The 20,964-nt window shown below is 45.4% G+C and overlaps 1 protein-coding gene across 3 annotated transcripts in view; it reads right to left on the bottom strand.

Annotated features, from left to right (window-relative positions):
* The window catches only part of PRKAR1B (protein kinase cAMP-dependent type I regulatory subunit beta), a 112,634-nt gene that overhangs the window by 58,162 nt on the left and 33,508 nt on the right, over positions 1 to 20,964 (bottom strand). For all 3 annotated transcript variants that reach the window (XM_083413625.1, XM_083413624.1, XM_083413626.1), the window contains 2 exons: positions 6,443 to 6,504; positions 4,082 to 4,128 (listed from right to left, as the gene is read on the bottom strand). In XM_083413625.1, the coding sequence (XP_083269751.1) occupies positions 4,082 to 4,128; positions 6,443 to 6,504 (109 nt within the window). The remainder of the gene's footprint in view (positions 1 to 4,081; positions 4,129 to 6,442; positions 6,505 to 20,964) is intronic.

Below are 20,964 nucleotides of genomic sequence, written 5' to 3'. Positions count from 1 at the left end.
AGGTGACTGGAAGATCAACTGTAATAGCAAAGTAGCAGGCTTCCTAGGGATGGAAATGGGGATGCAACAGGATCTGACCGCCCCCCCCCTACACACACACACACACACACACACACACACACAGTGCAGTCTTTCTCTCCTCTTTCCAGGGCAACCCAGGACTCAAAAGAACATGGTCAATGGATCATTCTGAGTAAAAGCCAAGGGCAGCTCATTTAAACATATGCAAATCAGGCTTAGCGGAAAAAGTTAACCTATGTATGTACGCAGGAGGAATACTGTCAAGAATAACAACACCATTTTTATTCAAAGTATTCTGTGAGTAATAGCATCCAATTGTGAGAGGGGCCATTGTCAGCAGTTCAAGTGAAGCCAAGCTGTTATGCAGTGTGGTGTAGAGGTTAGAGTGTTAGACTAGGACCTGGGAGACCAGGGGAAGAATTCAACATCACACTAAGGCAAATGTGTTTCATCAGAAGGCTAGATGGAATGATTCCCCCCTCTCCTCTCCAAGCATGGTTATGGGAGCCCCTCCCCACCACTGATTAGAGGTACATGGGGGGGGGCAGAGAGGGAGGCAAGCACCATTCTGCAAACATATGAGACTCCTGCAGATGGAGTTCGTTAGGGTTCAAATCCCCACTAGGTCATGAAGTTTGCTGGGTACCTAAGACCAGATTGAATTATGGTGCTGGAGGAGACTCTTGAGAATCCCATGGACTGCAAGAAGATCAAACCTCTCCATTCTTAAGGAAATCAGCCCTGACTGCTCACTGGAAGGACAGATCCTGAAGCTGAGGCTCCAATACTTTGGCCACCTCATGAGAAGAGAAGACTCCCTGAAAAAGACCCTGACGTTGGGAAAGATTGAGGGCACAAGGAGAAGGGGACGACAGAGGACAAGATGGTTGGATAGTGTTCGTGAAGCTACCAGCATGAGTTTGACAAAACTACGGGTGGCAGTGGAAGACAGGAGTGCCTGGCGTGCTCTGGCCATGGGGTCACAAAGAGTCGGACATGACTAAACGACTAAACAACAACAAAACCAGATGCTCTCTTTCAGCCTAACCTACCTCTCAGGGTTGTTATGAGGTTAAAATGAAGAGAAGGAGGAGCATATACACCACCTTGAGCTCCTTGGAGGAAAGGTGAGAGAGAAATGGATGGATGGATGGATGGATGGATGTATCCTAGATCAGGCTATTTGTCCATCTAGTCCAGGAGAACGAACACATGGTGCTTGTCTTATACTGTGTCAGACCACTGGTCCATGTAGCTCAGTACTGTCTACACGGACTGGCAGTGGCTCCCTAGGGTCTCAGGCAGCGGCTATTCCTAGCCCTACCCGGAGATGCTGTTGTTTGAACCTGAGACCTTCTGTAGGCAAAACATGTGGTCTATCACCAAGATATGGCCCACTCTGCACAATGCTGACAGATGACAGCCACACAGAGTGGCAACAGCTCAGCAGCATAGTATATGCTCAGGATCCATCCCTGCAATGTGTAGTTTGACCAGTGGTCACATCCGCACTGTCCGTTTAAAGCTCAGGGCTTTCCCCCAAAGAATCTTGGGAACTGTAGTTCATTAAGGGTGCTGGGCATTGTAGTTCTGTGAGGAGAAAACCAGAGCTTTCAGGGTAGTTTTATATTTATTAGGGTAGTTTTAGTTTTATTATGGGGTGTGCTTAAATATGGATGGGGTGTGCACAGTGCCAGATTTACATATAAACTAAACAGGGTATAGCTTAGGGTCCCACTCTCTTGGGGGCCCCCAAAAAAATTAAAGGGAAAAAACCTGGATGTACATTTCCAAAATATAAGATAAAAAAACAAATAAAATAAAACCTACATACAGCAACAGTGATTTGTGTTGTGTAGGCTCCTATTTTGTTATGTGCAGATGGGTTTAGATACCTATTAGGTCCATAAATTACCATATAGCATATATCCAACACAAAAAACAGCGACAATTTGTTGTTGACAAAGGACAGCTGGACATATAAGGGCCCCATTACCTTCAGTAGCTTAGGGCCTCATCAAACCTAAATCCGGCCCTGGGTGTGCACAGCCTTAGGTTCAGCAAGAGATGGAGTCTGTGGGGATGAGCTGAAGGCTTTTTTTGAGGAGAGTTTTGGAGGTGGCTAGTGGCAGCAGACCTCGAGAGAAGGAGCAAATGTGCACCGTTTCTTAGCATGCACAATTTGACCTGCCTTGGCACAGGATCTGGGGGTACCTAGGTGCCAGATTTTGATGCCTGTCCCCTTATTGCAGGGCAGAATACCCGGCCATGCTCATGCCTCCGCAAGCCTGTTGGCTGCTAAGGTGCCACTAAGTTTTAAAAATAAAGCCAACGTTACCACACGTCTATAAACACTGCAGTTGTGATAATTGTCAAGTTTTGCCTCTCCTCCTTGACCTGCCGATGTGGCATTGCTACCTTCCTTGATAGGAACAATGAGTCACACGGATTTCCTGAGGAGTGACTTTCGGAGTGTGAGGTTTTCAGTTCTGAACAATGCCAATTAGACGGTCCCCTGACACAAACAAGCACTTTTTTTAAAAAAGAAGAAGATGCCTCTCACTAAAATAACTGCAAGGAGCTGCTGGGCAGCTTAAAATACACCGCTTGCTTCTTGAAATAGAATAGGGATGGGAAGAGACTTTCCGCATCAGATAACCTGATCCCTGCGTCCCTGAGATTAGCCAGTACTGAAATAAGCCACACACACACAAACACAAAAAATCACATTTCCAAGGCTTTCTTTTAAAAACTGCAAAGAGGATTTCAGAACAACAACCTCAAGCATCTGATCTTCTAGATGATTGTTAACAACAGCAACAAACACCCACCAAACGCTCCCTGGTTGGCATTCCATCTACTCCATTGTGTTCCCTTCCCTTCATTTTTTAAAAACAGCCCATCATCTCATGGCCTCTGGGCATGTTCTGTACATCATGGGATTTTGGGGTTCTTGCCCCCCCCCCACAAAAAAGGACCACTCTCCTGAATCTATTGATGCTTGCTCCAGACTGGAGGGGGTTAAGGGGATCTCTGCTTGTATCTCAACGTCATCCCTTAACAGATGCACAATCCAGCCTGTGTGTGTGTGTGTGTGTGTGTGTGTGTGTGTGTGTGTGTTTCTAAAGTTCCTAAGCTGGTTTCCCTATCTGCAATGCTATCTCCCTGAATGGCATGGGACAGAACTTTCGGGTGCCCAGGCATCTATAAAGCCAGGACGAATCTCGCATCTGCTTGATGAAAGGGCTCCCTTTGCAAGCACTTCCAATTCAAGGTTTAGCCCTTCGGGAGCAAGTTCTGAAGAGCACAGTGAGATTCCTGAAGATGAAACCATCAGCCCGAGGCTGCCGCTCTCGTCCTCTATGGGAAGAGGCAAGCTACACGTAAACTAAACTGGGTGATTACCGAAAATAGTCTGCTCTCCTTTCTCGCGGCCCCTCGGGTGCATTCCATCTTGATAGCCTTCCATCTCGATCATCCAGTGGCAAAATGTCTTGCCTACAGGTGTGGTTAATATGGCTTCTAAAGTAATTTGTTTGCATATGATACCCCATTAACCTACTTCACGCGGACAAATAAGCTTGGCTCACGAACTGTGCCGCGTGGGAAAATTGCTTCTTGCAAGCCAAGTCAGCCCCGAAGAGCTGCTCCCTTTCGGACTAGAACCTATTGTGGAAGCAAGGTTTTTAAAACTGAGCTGGGTGGACATATGGGAAGAGGAGAAGTATTTTTTAGGGCACGATGACTTGGTTCGAACATAATACGAATGGCTCATCCACACTGAAGTTAAATGTGCCTTTGAAACTGCATCTCTCTCTCTCTCTCTCTCTCTCCCTCTCTTACAGGAGCTACACAATGTCCAGCACATGCAAGTGGCAACACTTTGTCCCTGCAGACATGCCAAGGATGACTGGAGCCACTGCCAGTCAGTGTAGGCAATACTAAGTGGACCAGGAGGTCTGAGTATAAGGCAGTTTTTTTTCTGTTCCCGGGGTAGCATGAATAAGATCTGAAGGGAAACCACAAAATTCTGCCAGGTAAGAGGTGAATTCGCACTTACATCCACTTCTCCTTGGTCGATCACGTAGAAGTTGTCTCCTTCGTCTCCTGCAAGGAAACAAAAACAAGTTTTGATGGTTTTCACAAACCGTTTCCAAAATGGAGACAGCATACTCTTGCGCAGACTCATGGAGCCAGGCAAGAGCTCCCATTTCCAACTTGTGTATTTGGTTATTTCAAAATACCACCTTGTATATTCATGATCAACAGGATATCGCTGGAAATTAAAGTATTCCTGCATTTTACTGCATTGCCATCTGGCAAGTAAGCGCATGGCATGATGAACTGCCAAGTATATTAACTCTCATTAACACATCTTCAATTTCAGCTTTCCTTATTAATTCTGTTTCTAGCAAAGATACTCAGGCAGCTTTTCTCAAGTGAATTAAGGCCAGCACTACAGAAAGCTCGTGTTTAGAGTGCCAGACCTAGGACCTGGGAGGCCAGGGTTGAAATTCTCACAGAGCCCTGAAGCTCACTGGGTATTCTTGGGCCAGTCCTTGCCTCTCAGCCCAATCTGCCAGGGTTGTTGTGGAGAATAAACGTGAAGGCGGAGAATCGTGAACACTACCCTCAGCTCCTTGGAGAAGGAGGTGGGATGTAAATGCAATAAATAAATAAAATAAATAAATAAATACATGCTACACTTCTGGCTGGTGCCTTCAAAGCCCATGGGTCACTTCTCCTGGAAAGGCGATTCTTCCACCAAATAAATGGCAGACAGGTGGAAAGGCAACTAAACCTCCTTCTCAGTCATCACTTTCTCCATCCAACTGCTCTCCCTACACTTTCCCAACAGTCTAAGTCAGTGGTTCTCAAACTTCCTTCTCTGAACCACACTTTCAGAATCAAAATTTGTTCGCATCATGCCAATTTTTTTATTGACAAGAAATACATTGGGGGAAAATAAATAAACAACTCCTAGCAGTGCTTGATTGTGTTACAGAACACAACTGCTTTAGAATACGGTCATGGGACATCCAGAAAATATAAAACAATGCAGCTACATAAGAACACGAACCATTCCCAAAATATAATTATAAACTAGCCTCTTAGATATGTACCTTAAGCATGTGTACAAACTCAATGAGAGGTGCGAGCTTGCTTTTGCCGAGTAATCTTGTTTATATTAGGTCTAATTTGAGATCCCTAAAAATGCTCATCTCCTCAACACAAAGACGGCTTTCTCCTTTCTCATTTTTCATATTTGTCAGAGTTGAAAATACCTGCTCACAACAACAGGTTGTGCAGAACTATAGAACAGCCAGAAGAGTGGATACTGTCCCTGGTTGTATATCCCAACAAAATTATTTTGATACTATACTACATTACGTTGAAATGTTCAAATGCCTATTAGATTGTCCTTGAGCCTTCCCACCATCTTCTCCTGCCAAACCCTTTGAGAACCATTGGCCTAGGTTCTGGACCAAGGCTGGAAGACCTGTAGCATGTTTTTTCTTTCTTTATTTATTTTTACCAACAATCAAAACCCAACAATGAAACCCCCCAGGCAGCTGATACATTGAGCATACATAATCAATAATAACATATTCAAATCAACCATATGCACAATTCTGTATGCATTAACACTCCTCGCTCCACAAGGTTTATTTAACTTTTAACAATTTAATTTCCCCAAATTGTTCAAATCTACCCAAATAATTCAGTATCTTCTCAAACCAATCCTCCTCTTTCTCACTGACCTTAAACCCTTTCATTCTGTGTATCTTCACAGTTAGATATTCTAAAATTATAATATTATTCAATTTTTTCCTCCATTGGTTCACCCCTAGCTCTTCTGCATTTTTCCAATTACTCGCTATAACCTGTCTGGCTGCAGTTACCATCAATTTTACCCATTTACATTCCTCTTTTGTTTTTAACTCGGTGCTACTCAGGCTAATAAGAACCATTAATTTTGATATTTCCACCTTCCTACCCACAATTTCCAATATTTCTATACCAATCTGTTTCCAAAATTCATTAACTAATGGACAATCCCACCACCTGTAGCTTGTTGTTGAGCTTCAGCTCGAATCAACTTCATTCCCTGTGGCCAATGGTCAAGGATTATGGGAGTTGAACTACAGCAACTCTTGGAAGACCCATTTCCCATCCCTGCTCTAGACCCAGAAAACCCTGATGGGTGGCAAGTGGCTGGGGGAGGAGTTGGAACAAGAGCAGAAGGCATGGGAAGGTCTACGTTCCTGTTACCCACAAGAGAAGTCACTCTTTCAGCCCCCCTTTTTGTAGAAGAGAGGCAGGGGCTGAGCTCCAAGGTCACAGCATTTCCCCCCAAACATGGATGTTCATAGAGCAATGCATTTCACGCTTCCACCCATATGCAGGGTGGGACGCTTACCCTGTTGTATGACAGTCTCTCCAGCAATGTGTGTGACAGGGAACATGGCATCAAATATGTCACTGCAAAAGAGAAAGAGACCTATTTAGACATCTTTGTCCTGCTTGAAAGCCCTCAGTTCCCCATGATGTGTGGATTCTTCACATTCAGCATGTAAAGAAGCTGGCATGTTGTTTAAGGTCGCTTATTTGCGGTAACTTAATGCAGAGCAGTTCACACACACACACAGAAAACTGTCAAAATGAAAAATAGTGATTTAGGACAGCTCCTAAACATTATAAACAGCAACAGCAAAACAATGAACTAGGCAATTAACATTGGTCCTAGTAACATAAATAATCATTGAAGTTTAACAATAATAATTTAATAATAGTAAGAAGTAATTGGAGTTAATTGGAGGTAGGCATCGATGAACCCTTTTGTTTATGTATTTAAGTCTACAATTTGTGGAGATTCATATTCATATCTTCTCATACAACTGAGAACGGATGGTAGCTAATCCTTCTCTTTCTGCTTTTCCGGACTTCTTTGAACATCGCCTGTTCTTGTTCCAATTTATTTTCTTTTCCCCTTGTTTAACCCAAGTGATTTTCCTCAGGAGTTGTCAGTTCCCATAATTTAATAAGCTATCCCCTTAGACAGGGACATTCTCTCTCTTCGCCCCGCCTCCCCCGGTATTTTGCATATAAAATCCTTGCCGCTAAAAGCATATGAAATAATAATTTCTCTCTGTGTCTTTGGGAACCATGACAGTGAATGCCTCTTTACAGCCTTTAATGACATTCTCATACAAGGAGAAATGTGAACATTTTCAAAACTTGAAATCCTGATGAATGCTGGGATTTCCATGAGTCAGCCCACGCAGTTCATAAGAAGGCTGGGCCTACTCAGTGCCAGTGGCAGCTGCCCATTGGGAATGATTGGGCAGAAGGCTGGGAGGCCAACAGTAGGGGGTGCCAGAGCAATTATTATTATTATTATTATTATTATTATTATTTATTTATTTATTTATACCCCACCCATCTCTTCCAGCAAAATACCCTAAACAGGGCTGCCTTCAGATGTCTTCTAAAAGTCTGGTAGTAGTTGTTCTCTTTGACATCTGGTGGGAGGGCATTCCACGGGGGGGTGCCACTATCAAAAAGGCCCTCTGCCTGGTTCCCTGTAACTTGGCTGCTCACAGTGCGGGAACTGCCAGAAGGCCCTCGATGCTGGACCTCAGTGTCCCTGCAGAACGATGGGGGTGGAGACACTCCTTCAGATATACTGAACTGAGGCCGTTTAGGGCTTTAAAGGTCAGCACCAACACTTTGAATTGTGCCCGGAAACGTACTGGGAGCCAATGTAGGTCTTTCAAGACTGGTGTTATGTGGTCTCGGCGGCCACTCCCAGTCACCAGTCTAGCTGCTGCATTCTGGATTAGTTGTAGTTTCTGGGTCACAATGACAAGTGGAACGAGTTAATTCTTGTCCCCCATCGTCTTCCCTGCTGAATTCTAATCCCATACTGTTTTATACCACAGAGGTTCTGGTTTATTTTTCTCTCGCTTTTGTTGCGCTATAGCCCTTCCAGACAGCGATAATTTAGTAGCATTGGGGAAAGATCACAGAACAACGAATAAAGCAGAATAAATCCACCACTAAGGCAGTATTATTGTGTCAATGAAATATTGCAGAACACATGCACAATAAAACACCGGTGGCTAAAGACATACTTAATACTATGCGCTTCAAGAAGAACTGTCCAATTGCTTCCTACTGAAGCAGCACACAGAACAAGAAGGTGTTGCAAATTCATTTATTGCCACAGGGCGCAGAGAGAAGGTACATTGTGGGATGCAGAGGGAGGCTGTGTGCACACCATACATTTAAAGCACATGGTTTCCCCAAATAATACTGGGAACTGTAGTTTGCCTCACAGAGCTACAGTTCCCAGTACCCTTAACAAACCACAGTTTCCATTATTCTTTGGGGAAGTCGTGTGCTTTAACTGTATGTTTTAAGTTGAATAATGTATAAAAGATGCATAAAAAAGCATTATTATATGAAGTGAGAGAGGGAAGGGGGGTTCAGAGAGATCTGTGATGGATCAGAGAAATGAGACTGCCTGCTCCAGGGTGCTGTGGCAAACAAGAAGTTAACAAAGCATGGGATAATGAGTTTAAAATGATAATAAAAATGCTTTCTGGTGATTAATGCAGTGGTGCAGCCCCCTTGAGTTAATATTGTTTTAATGGCCTTTGGAGTGATTTGAGTTGCCCACCCCTGGTGTACAGCACATTCCTCAGCATGCCACATGAGCAAGAAGAACAAAGGGAATTCTTTAATAATAATAATAAATAAAAAAGATTCACCCAAATAGCCGGGAGGTCAGCAACTAACCTGTGGCAAATTTTCACTCCCATATATGGGAAACTGAGCATTGCAAAATCCCATTATTAGCTTATTTCCTGTCCAGCAGTTCCAAAATTCACTCGCTCAGGCTTGGATCTAGGAAACACCCGGTCATAAAGTTGAACCAAAGCACTATCGTTTGCTCCTGAAGAGTTATATTTTTGCCGGAGAGCCTCTGTTTGATTCAGAGGCAGACAGGGACTCGGCCAGGGGAGTGGCTGGCAGGCTCAAGGCTGCCCCCTGCTGGGGAAGCCACTGTGGGGATTGGGATGCTTCTGTAGAGGTGGCCAAGGGGCCTCCGGGAATTGATGGCCTCACTGCATCCAGCTCCCATTCCAGATGTGGCCAATGAAGATGTGAGGGGATGAGATGGAACGTGCTCATAAGGCTTTCTTTGCCGACTGGAGAGTACGCCCCAATTTCATGGCTATCATTGGCAAATAGTCATGATGGCTATATATTACCTCAGGCGGCACAGGACTCTGAACGCTGGAGAACATGATGGGATAAGGCTTACTGCATTCCTGCCCTGCCTGTGAGCAACCCACAGGCATCTGGTTGGCCACTGTGGCTTTATTTTCTTCCTATGTGGGGCTGCTGAAAGGAGAAACGTGTTCAAAGTCACCACAATCCTTATTTTGAAGTGCCCCTCGGAGCCAATGTTTTGCCCCCTGTCTCTGGTTGGTAGGCCTCAGGGCTCTTGTTCGAAACAAAACGAAGCGGATCCAGTGACTCTGAAGGAAGGCTGGCCCTACCATTTGGCAGTTGTGCAGCTGCGACCTCAGGCAGCGAATGTTGGGTGTCTTGGAAAGGCTCCCCTTGGGCCTGTTCCGGAGTCTCCAGCTGCTACAAGATGCTATGGTAAGACTGTCAATGGAGGAAGATTGGCGCCAGCACGCAACTCTGGTGATCAAAAGTCTGCACTGGCTGCCCGTACACTGTTGAACCAGGTTAAAAATATCTGAACAGTGGTACCTCGGGTTACATACGCTTCAGGTTACAGGCTCTGCTAACTCAGAAATAGTACCTCGGGTTAAGAACTTTGCTTCAGGATGAGAACAGAAATTGTGCTCCGGCGGCGTGGCAGCAGCGGAAGGCCCCATTAGCTAAAGTGGTGCTTCAGGTTAAGAACAGTGTCAGGTTAAGAACGGACCTCCGGAATGAATTAAGTACTTAACCCGAGGTACCACTGTATTCATTTACAAGGACCCTGAATACCCTCCAGCATCTTGAGTCCCAACCACACGAGATCCCACAGCCCAAAAGACATACATATTCGGGTTGTGCTCCCATGGCACGCAAAAACACACATTTTGGGGTGCCATGCGAGATCGTGGCCCCGAAAAAAGCACTTCCGCCCCGCCCCCCCGGAGAAGCGCTTTCTTCTGGGCGAGACCTCAGCACAAAATCCTGCAATATCGCAGCACCCAAAATGGCCGCCGTGCTGTCCTGTGAGAAAACAGGATGTCCCGTTTTTCCCAGGACACTTGACAACTTGGGTCTAGAATACATCAAGGATTGCCTGATCTCTTATAGCCCTGCCTAATCACTGAGATCTTGTGAGGGGTGACTGTTAGTGGATCCCCCATGACACAGATGCACAGCTTGGATCCAACAGTAGCTGCACGCTCAATACTGTGGGCCCAATTTATGGCCAGGTGTTCCCCTCCCCTTTGAACCTCCAGCACTTCTGGATAATCTTTCATCTTATTTCCAGCAGGTTTTTTAAACTGAATTCTGATTTTAGAGTTTTAACTCATTTTAAGTCGTATTGTACCAGCTGGATCCTTTGATGAAGTGACATAAAAATTGTCGAAATAAACAGTACCAGAAGGCATAAATAAAAGGCACATGATTGTTGGTCACAGAGAGCATTGTTGTATTTTTACCAGCAGGGAAGGAGAAAACTGCCTCTGAAGTTTTCTGCTGAGGGTTAGCAGCTAAGGATACTATGGGAGTGCGCAGGACGAAGCACTATTTGTTTTACCTCAGGCGAGAAGATGCCTTGGGCTGGCCTTGGCCTGAACTCTGCCCAAACTTGCTCCAGAATCTTCTGCAGTGCGGAAACGCAGGGCTTCCTCAGCTGAGACAACCCTTTGTAAACAAAATTCTCTGAAAGTCTGAAAACCGCTAGGCAAACATTGGCGTAGGAGCTTATGGCTCCACGGCTGAGTTCTCTGTGAAGGAATGGTATATCATTTCTATTTGTCTGTGAGAGCAATGCCCTTCTTCAGTGTTTCTTTCTTTTCATACATATATTTTTTTGAAAGCTGACGTCTTTAGCTCATGGGGGGGGGGAGGTAGGGAAGTGCCTGTCACAAATTCATAATTTAAAAACCATTATAATCCGTAGATTAAGGCTTGACAGACCCGACAGGTGTTCTGCATTTTCCTTGCTCTGCTGAACTTTTATTACCCAAGACAAAGGACGTGCCTCCAGGCACCCAACACCCTCAACTCAGCCCACAAGGAGAGCACCTCACAGGAGGTGGGGTGGAGCAGGAGCAGGCAAAGCCGCATGTTTATTTGTTCTTTTGTTTATTTATTACCTCTGTTTATTATTATCCCGCCTTCTGAGCCAAAGGGTTTTCGGAACAGCATGTGAAGATGATGTTGAGAAGGGCAAACAATGTCAAAGACATTTTAAAGGCAGCGGTTCCACCAATCCCGGGATAAAAACCAAAAGAGCCCAGATTCGGAGGAGACAGAGGGCCCTATTTCAACCTTTGACTCATTTGTGCAAGGGAAATTGGGGGGGCTACTGGTGAACCCCACACCCAAGCATCTTTACAGCCCTCCGAAAGCTGACGGGAAACTGCTAAATCAGGCGGCCTCCTGGACCTGTGAAGGCTCCTAGTGCAATTTACAACCCTGCATATGTATTATTATTTAGAAGAATTATATACCGCTTAATGAAAAAGGTGGGGTACAGATTCAATAAAAATGAAATAAATAAAATTGAGTGGGAAAGTGTTGATGCCTCCTGGTTAGCCAATCTCAGAATAAAATAGGTAAAGGTAAAGGGACCCCTGACCATTAGGTCCAGTCGTGGCTGACTCTGGGGTTGCGGCGCTCATCTCGCTTTATTGGCCGAGGCAGCCAGCATACATGTTGCCAGCAGGACTAAGCCGCTTCTGGCAAACCAGAGTAGCGCACAGAAACGCCTTTTACCTTCCCACCAGAGTGGTACCTACTTATCTACTTGCACTTTAACGTGCTTTTGAACTGCTAGGTTGGCAGGAGCAGGGACCGAGCAACAGGAGCTCACCCTGTTGTGGGGCTTCGAACCGCCAACCTTCTGATCGGCAAGCCCTAGGCTCTGTGGTTTAACCTATAAGCCTTTCATCAGATCCTGCAAGGCTCGCTGTACATTCTTATGTTCTCTCCCCTCTGTGGACCTCAGGACCAAACAGCCTAGATAGCTCAGTTGGTTAGAGTGTGGTGCTGATAACGCCAAAGTTGCAGGTTCAATCACGTAAGGGATATGTCACGGGCCAGGGATCGGTTTCACCTGTTGAGCAGCAGCCTGAAGAAACAGGAGGCAGAGTGACTCCACCTGCTGATGATCAGCCTTCTTGCTCCTGATAAGAACCAGCTGGATCCAGCTTTCTTATGCTGGGTTCCCAGCCTCAGTCAGTTGCTGGAAACAACATTGGTCATTCCTGGCCAGACCTTGCTGCTTCTTGCGACCTTGGACTCTCAGCTTTCTTGACCCCTGGACTGTCTGATTACGTGAACTGAGATACTCCTGACCTTAGGACTGGACTGAACCTGGCATATGCAGTGGCGTAGCATGGGTTGTCAGCACCCGGGGCAAGGCAAGTAATTTGCACCCCCTAACCCGTGGATTTGCGCCCCCTAACCCTAACCCCCAGATGTTGCGCCCGGTGTGGCTGGCTCCCCCTGCACCCCCCACGCTATGCCACTGGGCATATGGACTCTGCCCCCAGGCAAGTACCCCCCTGAGACTTGGCTGGTTGGCTGGCCTCGCCTGCCACTGAGCTCTGCTGTGTCTGAGCAGTGTGGGACCACAACAGGATAGCTGCATATTCCTGCAGTGCAGGGAGCTGGATGAAATGTTCTTCATGTTCCCTTCCAACTCTGTAACTCTATGATCTAGGAAACTACCATCCTGGTGTGCAGAGCTCTGCTGGTCCATTCTGCCTGGCTTCACATTGTAATCAGAAAACCTTCCCAAAGTCCCTGCGAGGAGGGAGAGAGGTTAAGCGCAGGAACTGCTGAGCGCTTTTTTGATGCCGTGCTCTACCACGATACATCAAATTCTAAGCAAAAAAAGAAAAAGGTACAAGCATGTAATGTTAGGGTTCGTGTTAGCTAGATGAGCAAAAAGAAGATGGGAGAATTTGTTCAGACACGAAAGTTTTATCTACTGGATAATGACCAAAAATACCCCAGCTGCCTTCTCTAAGAAAATCAAATTTTGGAAGATTTTTCTTTTTTTTTTAATGGCTGTGGCTATCAAAGACTTGCTGCAGGTTTTAACATGCAGAGAGCCCTGAAAGCTACTGAAGGTTCTTCTAGAGTTATAAATACCATCTCTGTCTTGTAACGCATATAGTCATTCATACTTATGCAAAGAGGACTGGAAGACTCTGTGTACAGCAAGTGTGTAAATGATGGCACATTAGCTCACCTGGAGGGGTATTTTGGCATCCATTCCAGAAGGCTCACGACACATTTCTCCTGAGTAAGACTTTTAAATCCCAGTATCACTTCTTACTAAGAAATCCCAGCAGTTCCAGGCCTCCCATGTGTTTGCCTACACTCGGTTAAGTAAATATTGCTGATGCTCCTTTTCAAAAGCTTCCTCCGGGTCTTTCATGCTGAACACTACAAAGTAGGAAACGGTCCTCATCGTCTTTGTCTGGAATAAGCTGGCTGCCGATGTCTTAAAATGATAACAACCAGCTCTGAGCAAACATCACAGGCACCCTTCACAGCAAGGAGGACAATGGACGTTGCCACCCCACAAACCACTTAATCCTGAACTTTTGTACTCAACGCTGCCTTACTCCTTCGGGCTCAAACCTGAGGGCCGGTTCACACAGGTAGATACGTCACTTTGTTCCCGGATTGTTATACAGACATACCTCTTGTTACGTCCACTTCATGTTACGTTCTTTCAGGATATGTCCCGTGGCAACCCGGAAGTAACGGAAAGGGTTACTTCCAGGTTTTGCCACTCATGCATGCGCAGAAGCACTAAATTGTGCTTCGCGCATGTGCACAAGCACCAAATCGCGCCGCGCACCTGCGCAGATACGGCTCTTCAGGTTGCGCTTTTTTCATGTTGCGAATGGGCCTCCGGAACGGATCCCGTTCGCAACCAGAGGTACCACTGTATTCACTTCATGGGTGACATCTGAACGCACGAATTTTATACACTGAAAAGTGTTGTGTTTGAGGGGATGGGATGGCCCATTTCATGATGGCCCATTCACATAGGCTGGGAATTAAGTTCAGCCCTGAATGACTTGGGACCAGGTTACCTGAAAGACTGCCTCTTCCACATGCCCCAATGCTTAAGAACCTCTTTGGACGCCATGCGCTGGGTGCTCCCTCTGAATGAAGTGAGGTGGGTAAACACCACAGAGTGGACCTTTCTACTCTTAGCACCTGCTTATGGATCAGCCTTCCAGAACAGGCTGGCCTGATGCCATCTCTGTACTCTTTTGGGTACCAGGCTAATATCTTTTTGTTTATCCGTGCCTTTTAGAAAAACTGATGTAATCTGAGCCTCTTGGTTGTCTTTAAAATTGTTGTTTTAACTGTGGACCAATCAGCACTACACATTTAAAACAGTATTATACCACTTTAAGCAGTACCCTTAACAAACTACAGCTCCCATAATTCGGGGGGGGACATGTGTGTTTAAATTAGTATCATAGAGCTTTTTAATATATATTTTTATTGGGGGGAAATACAAAGTTACAAGTGCACAGAGTGAAATAAGGCACAAAAAGAAACAAGAAATAGTACCCATGCAGGAAACAAAATGGAACAAAAAGGATATTGTGTACATTTCAAAAAAGGGGGCGAGTGGGAATTGTTACTGTAGTGAACCAGACCATAATCTAATGCGGTATTTATAAAAATGAAATGGAATTCATCATAGTGTTTTAAATGCATAGTGTGAATGGGGCCCTGGTCAACAGAATAGCACCTTCTGACTGATGTGCTTCTCCTTTCAGCTCCTCCCTCTCCCAGTTTCACCACCACCCTCTCCTTGTTTCAGTCCAGGGTCCACATTCATTTGAGTGCCCTTCCAAGGACCACATGCCCATGGCGGACTGGGCCAGAGGCAAAAGAAGGAAGAGTTTTACCTCAGTACAGGCAGTTTCTATGCGCACATGCACACGCCTCTCATCCGAACCCCTGGGCCATCTGAAGACAATCGTGTATAGGGATTTTTTGTTTGTTTGTTTTATTCTGTTTATATAGATATATTGGAAGCTGCCCAGAGGGGCTGGGGCAACCCAGTAAGATGTGTGGGGTAGAAATATTAAAAATTATCGTTATGGAATGGGAGGTCCTTATTTTCATCGGAGAAATGTTGGAGGGTATGCCCTCTATCCAGGCAACCAAGAGGCACCATGGGAGTCCAATAATACATTCCTGTCAAGGGGAAAACCTCAAGGAAGGAGTGAATTGGGGCCAGTAGGTGGTGTGACTAGAGAAGGCAAGTGGCCTGAGGAGAGCCCAGAGGTCTGGGAGGCAGCAATTGGCCCTGGGCCTGGGGTTCCCCAGCACTGTTCCCCGGCCCCAGATTTAGGTGTGGCTCCCCACAGCCCCCACTAGGCCCCCGCACTGCTGTATATGCTGAATACCAGCTACGTAATTCACACTTTGTACTAGGATCAATGAAGGACTTCCAAAGCAGTTTCAAAAATTACTTGTGATGGGAGTCTTGCTTCCTTATGAAATGACGGGCGTTGATGAGCCCAATTCATTCATTAGTCTCAATCGGCTTCAGGGTGTGTGTATCTCCTGCTTATCTGTCCCCAAGAGCTTAGAAGCAGCGGATTTTGGGCTCTCAAATGTCATGGCGCCCTGGGCAATGCTAAAATTCAGCACCCCCTGCCTCTCTCGCTCCGTTCTGCAGTGATGTTTCGGCGCCCCCAGCAGTGTGGCGTCAGGTGCGGCCGCAGCAGTAGCGCCACCCTAAAAACGCCTCTGCACTTAGTTCCACATCTGCATGCGTGAAGGAGCTGAGGAATGTATGCAGGCCCTGTTGGGCACATGTTTACCTCGTGGCGACTTGCAGCACTGTTGCAGCAGCACGCTGACCAAAAAGTGAGAGCCGGTTTTCCTCTAACAACATTGTTCTGAAAACCTATTTTCCCCTTCCCTCCCCGCCCCAGATGGCAAATCCATTGAATGTTTTGTTGTTTTAATTGGTAGCAGTTGTACAGCACCCAAATTGAACGGAGCACCTTCTTTTTTCAGAGGTTTAGCACTTCACACACAGGAGTCGGCTCAGACAGATGAAGGCCTCTGTGCCTGACTGCCAGATTTCGCTGTCTGCCTTCCTTTTTGTTGTTTTTAAATGATAAAGCAGCTGAGCGACTCAGCCAGGACACTTCCCCACCTGCCAGTATTTTACTGGCTGGACCAGAATTTCATCCTCATGCATAGCTGCCAGAACAGAAGGATGGAAAGCCAGAAAAAGTCTATGCTCAGTGCTTTCATTATAAACTTCTAGAAGCTGTGCTTTAAATATATATTTTTTAAAAAGCACTCTTGGGTACACTCCGCACATGTTTGGAGACAGCCCTAACAGATTAGTCAGCTGATTAAAGAAATTTAAAGCTGCAGTCTTTGATATGAGCTCTATTGAACGCATTCGGACTGAGGCCCAAACTACATTCTGCATAGCTTTATGGCTAGGGGCCTGATCCAGATCAGGAGCCAAGCATAAGCAAATAAGAAGAGCCTTGCTGGATTAGGCTGATCCAGGGTTCTGTTCTCACGGTGGCCAACCAAATGGCTGTGGGTAAACCAGCAAGCAGAACCTAATACAAAGAGACTTTAAGCCTTTACCACCACTGACACCCCCATCCACTGTAGTCCCAGTCCACACAGGGGACGTCTCTGCATCCCCTTCACATCAGCAGCTTTACAGCAACTTCTTTTCCTAAGCCTTATTGTGATTACAGATGAATGCAGAATTTCTATTCATATATATAGGCGGATCTACTTAATTCACACCATCTGAAATAATGCCCAAGCTGAAACATAGCCATGTTTTGAAATTTGCACTCCTCTGAATTTTGCAAGGTACAAAGATGCATTTTCTAGTGCAAAGTGTGCATAAAAATGCATCATGTATTGGTGAAAACGGCATACGAGAATGCATTGTACACAGGGAAATTTCACTGCAAAAATGTGTCTGTTGGGCAGAACTGCAGACAAAGATGTGTACGTTATTAGAAAAGCGCACGGAAACGCTGCTGAATTTTCATGAGGACTTGTTTCCTAAGATATCACAAAATCATGTTGAAATATGCCGAACTGAACTTAAGCATGGGGAAATGGGGTGTTAAAAAGGCACTGATTTCTGCCCTGCCCATCAGTCACATGCTGCGCTGTGTCTGCTTCACTGCAGTTCAGCTTATCTCAAAAACTACATTATTTGCCTCGCAGTCCACTGTAGTGGAATTTTATGTAGTCAGTTACATAATTAATGACATCAACTGTATATTGCTTGTGAACTGAAAACAACCGCAAGTCCTGGTTGCACTCTGTTGAAATCCCCACTCAGTCATGGCTGATCATGGGCCGATCACTATCCCTCAGCCTGACCTAGCTCACAGGGTTATTGTGGAGATTAAATGGGAAGGGAGAGAACCATGTACACCACCTTGAGCTCCTTGGAGAAAAAGCTGGGGTACAAAGGCATAGAATCATCAAACAGTTTAGTTGGAAGAGACCCCAAGGGTCATCTAGTCCAACCCCCTGCAATGCAGGAATCTTAACTAAAGCATCTATGACAGACGGGCATCCAATCTCTGCTTAAAAGCCTCTAGTGAAGATTAGTCCACCACCTTCCAAGGGAGTCCGTTCCACTATCTCTTACCATCTGCTCTTACCATCAGAAAGTTCTTCCTGGTATTTAGCTGGAATCTCCTTTAATATCCAACTAACCTTCCAATTCAAAACTAAAGGCATGGGTAAATTAGCATGTTGTTGCTTGTTGCCTAAAGACAGACAATGGCACCAGCCTGGCTTCCCTGAGAAGAGAATTCCACAAATGGGGAGCCACCATTGAAAAAGCTCTGAGTATTGACCAGATGAGAGAAAACCTTTGTATCTGTTAGCTTCCCTGGCATCCCTTCTGATTAATGGTGAGATAAAAACTGCTTGAATAAATTATCACAATATAATATAGTTGCATTATATCTCCTTCATGTCAAGACCAATTTCCAGAGCTAGAGATCCGTGCTTGACAGAAAAGGTATAATTCTTTTACTTGCCTTATATTTTTCATTTTCTTGATCTAATGAAGTAATCCACATGAACACCCGAAATATCCAATTAATTCTGTTTTTACCTCAGCTGTTAACTGATTCCATTTATTTAATTCTTCTTGATAATTAACTCTCTTCTTCAACATTGCTGACAACTTAATGAAGCTCAGTTGTTTCCAGATTTTTCTGATTACCCTGCTTTGTTGGTTGACATGTTCTCTTCTGTGCTTTGGCAAACAACAGCTTTGAAATGGTCAAAACACGTAGGATCTGGATCTCACAGGAATATAGGGGCTGGATTCTTTTTTTAAAACAAAATCTAATAAGTAACTCAGCTTGCGAGCTTTCTCTTAAGGTTTCAACCACACAGTTCCCAAACCTCTTTGCTTTAATGCACCCCCACTACAAATGGAAGAAATCTCCCTTTGTTGGATTTGCAAAATCAACACGTTTCATCTCTAACTTTCTTTATGATCTTTGACTTTTCCTTTTTTTGTTGTTTTTGCTGCCACTGCCTGCTTTATACAGTTCTGTTAATCAAACGCTGACAACAATAACCTCCTTTGCAAATATGACTTCAAGCAGGTATGTGGCCCAGACAAGTGCGATCAGGCCTTCTTCTATAAAACAGCTCAGGAAAAAAATGGCCTCTGGCGTTCTAATCTCTCTAAATGTTAACTGCAAAGGAAGGGGGGAAATGCTTTACAATCCTTGCCCCCCCCCACCACCGCCGCCCACCCCCTTGAGGGCTTGACATAAGGCTGAGCCAAAATTACCCCAGCCAAAATAAGAAAGAAAGAGGGAAAAAATGTATGGCCTTGACATTTTATTTCTGAATGAAACGTTAGGAAAGTCATTGTGCAAATTCCTTTCGGTTAAACCCTGAAGTCCAAGAAGATCAGGGCTAGGAAGCCCCATTAAAAAGGTTATCTGGTCCATTTCTCTGCACTGAAGCAGCACCAAATCCGTCAGAAGCAAGTAGACATGATGATCAATGCATCACATGGAAAAGAGGGAAGCATCCTTTTAAAATTGAGAGTAGGCACAAGTAATACCTGTTTTCACCGGGGCTGGAATTCCTGTGGTGTAGAGGATTAATTATCCCCACCCCCCGTCATGATGCCAATGAAAATGTCCCCCCCCCCCAAAAAAAATGAAAATGCACTGTTACATATCTTCCAACATCCCACTGATTAAAACTGGGACGCTTGTCTTTTGGTCCTGAGCTGTTCCAGGAGACAGGTGACTCGCTCAAGGTTACCAAAAAAACCTAGCGTCTTTTGGTCCAGTGCTCTGGCACCAGCCATCTATTCACGCAAGAACGTGAGACCCAAGAAACAGGGCATCCAATCAGAAGCTGAGATTGCTTCTGTAATTCCAGGATGTCCCGCTTAAATCGGGACGGTTTAGGGGTATCCTGTTAAACCTAACACAGCCACTGTGTACTTCTGCGTTACGAATTTTGTGCTGCATCTATTCCGAGCCTCAAGAAGCAAATCCCTCACTTCCTTTTAACAAAATAAGCAACCTCATAAATTCTCCTATGAGGAAGGGGCATAGCTCCATAGGAGAGAACATGCTTGGCATGCTAAATAAATAAATAGCCCAGGTTTGATCCCTAGTCTTTCCAGGTGAGGCTGGAAAACAATCCTGCCAATCAAAATACTGAACTAGACGGAGCAACAGTCTGACATGGTTCTTTAAAACGCCAAGCTCTGTCTAGAAAGCGAGCCCTAAACTCAGAACAGACCCAATGGGCCTAAGTGAGCCCATTCATTTTAACGGGTCTAGTCTGAATAAAAGGTAAAGGGACCCCTGACCATTAGGTCCAGTCGTGGCCGACTCTGGGGTTGCGATGCTCATCTCACTTTATTGGCCAAGGGAGCCGGCGTACAGTTTCCAGGTCATGTGGCCAACATTACTAAGCCGCTTCTGGCGAACCAGAGCAGCACACGGAAATGCCGTTTACCTTCCTGCCAGAGTGGTACCTACTTTGCACTTTGACGTGCTTTCGAACTGCTAGGTTGGCAGGAGCAGGGACCGAGCAACGGGAGTTCACCCCGTCACGGGGATTCAAACCGCCGACCTTCTGATCGGCAGGTCCTAGGCTCTGTGGTTTAACCCACAGTGCCACCCGCGTCCTGGTCTGAATAGAGCTAACATTATATCCAACCCAATTGATCCAGACACCTATCTACCAGGAATTGAGTTGCACACTAAAGTTTGCTACTATGATTGGCAAAGGGCTGTAGTTTGGTGGCAGAGCAGCTGCTTTGAATGCAGAAGAACCTGGGTTCAAACCCCCGTCTTTCCAGGTAATGCTGAGAAAGAGATGCCAGAGTGAAACCCTGGAGAGCTGCTTCCTGCCAGTGTTGGAAATACTGAGCTAGATGGGTTCTGACTCGGTATAAGATTTCCTTCTAGTGAAATCTGCACTCAACTTGGTTCCGCCTCCAATTGTTTCTGCTGGCTGCTTCCAGCAAAGGAAGAATGCAAGGATGTGGCGATGGGGGCAGGGGTGGAGGAAAGTGATTAAGATGGCAATAAACTAAGGCCTATTGCAAAAAGGAAGGAACTTCTAGGTGAGACTTCAAGAAAGGAAATGATTCAGTGGTCGGGGTGGGAGATATCTACAAGCAGA

The sequence above is a fragment of the Podarcis tiliguerta genome (genome assembly GCF_965153285.1).
Source record: "Podarcis tiliguerta genome assembly, chromosome: 14".
Taxonomy (NCBI): domain Eukaryota; kingdom Metazoa; phylum Chordata; class Lepidosauria; order Squamata; family Lacertidae; genus Podarcis; species Podarcis tiliguerta.
The sequence above is the reverse complement of the archived record's forward strand: the minus strand, read 5'-3'. Positions and strand labels throughout refer to the sequence as shown.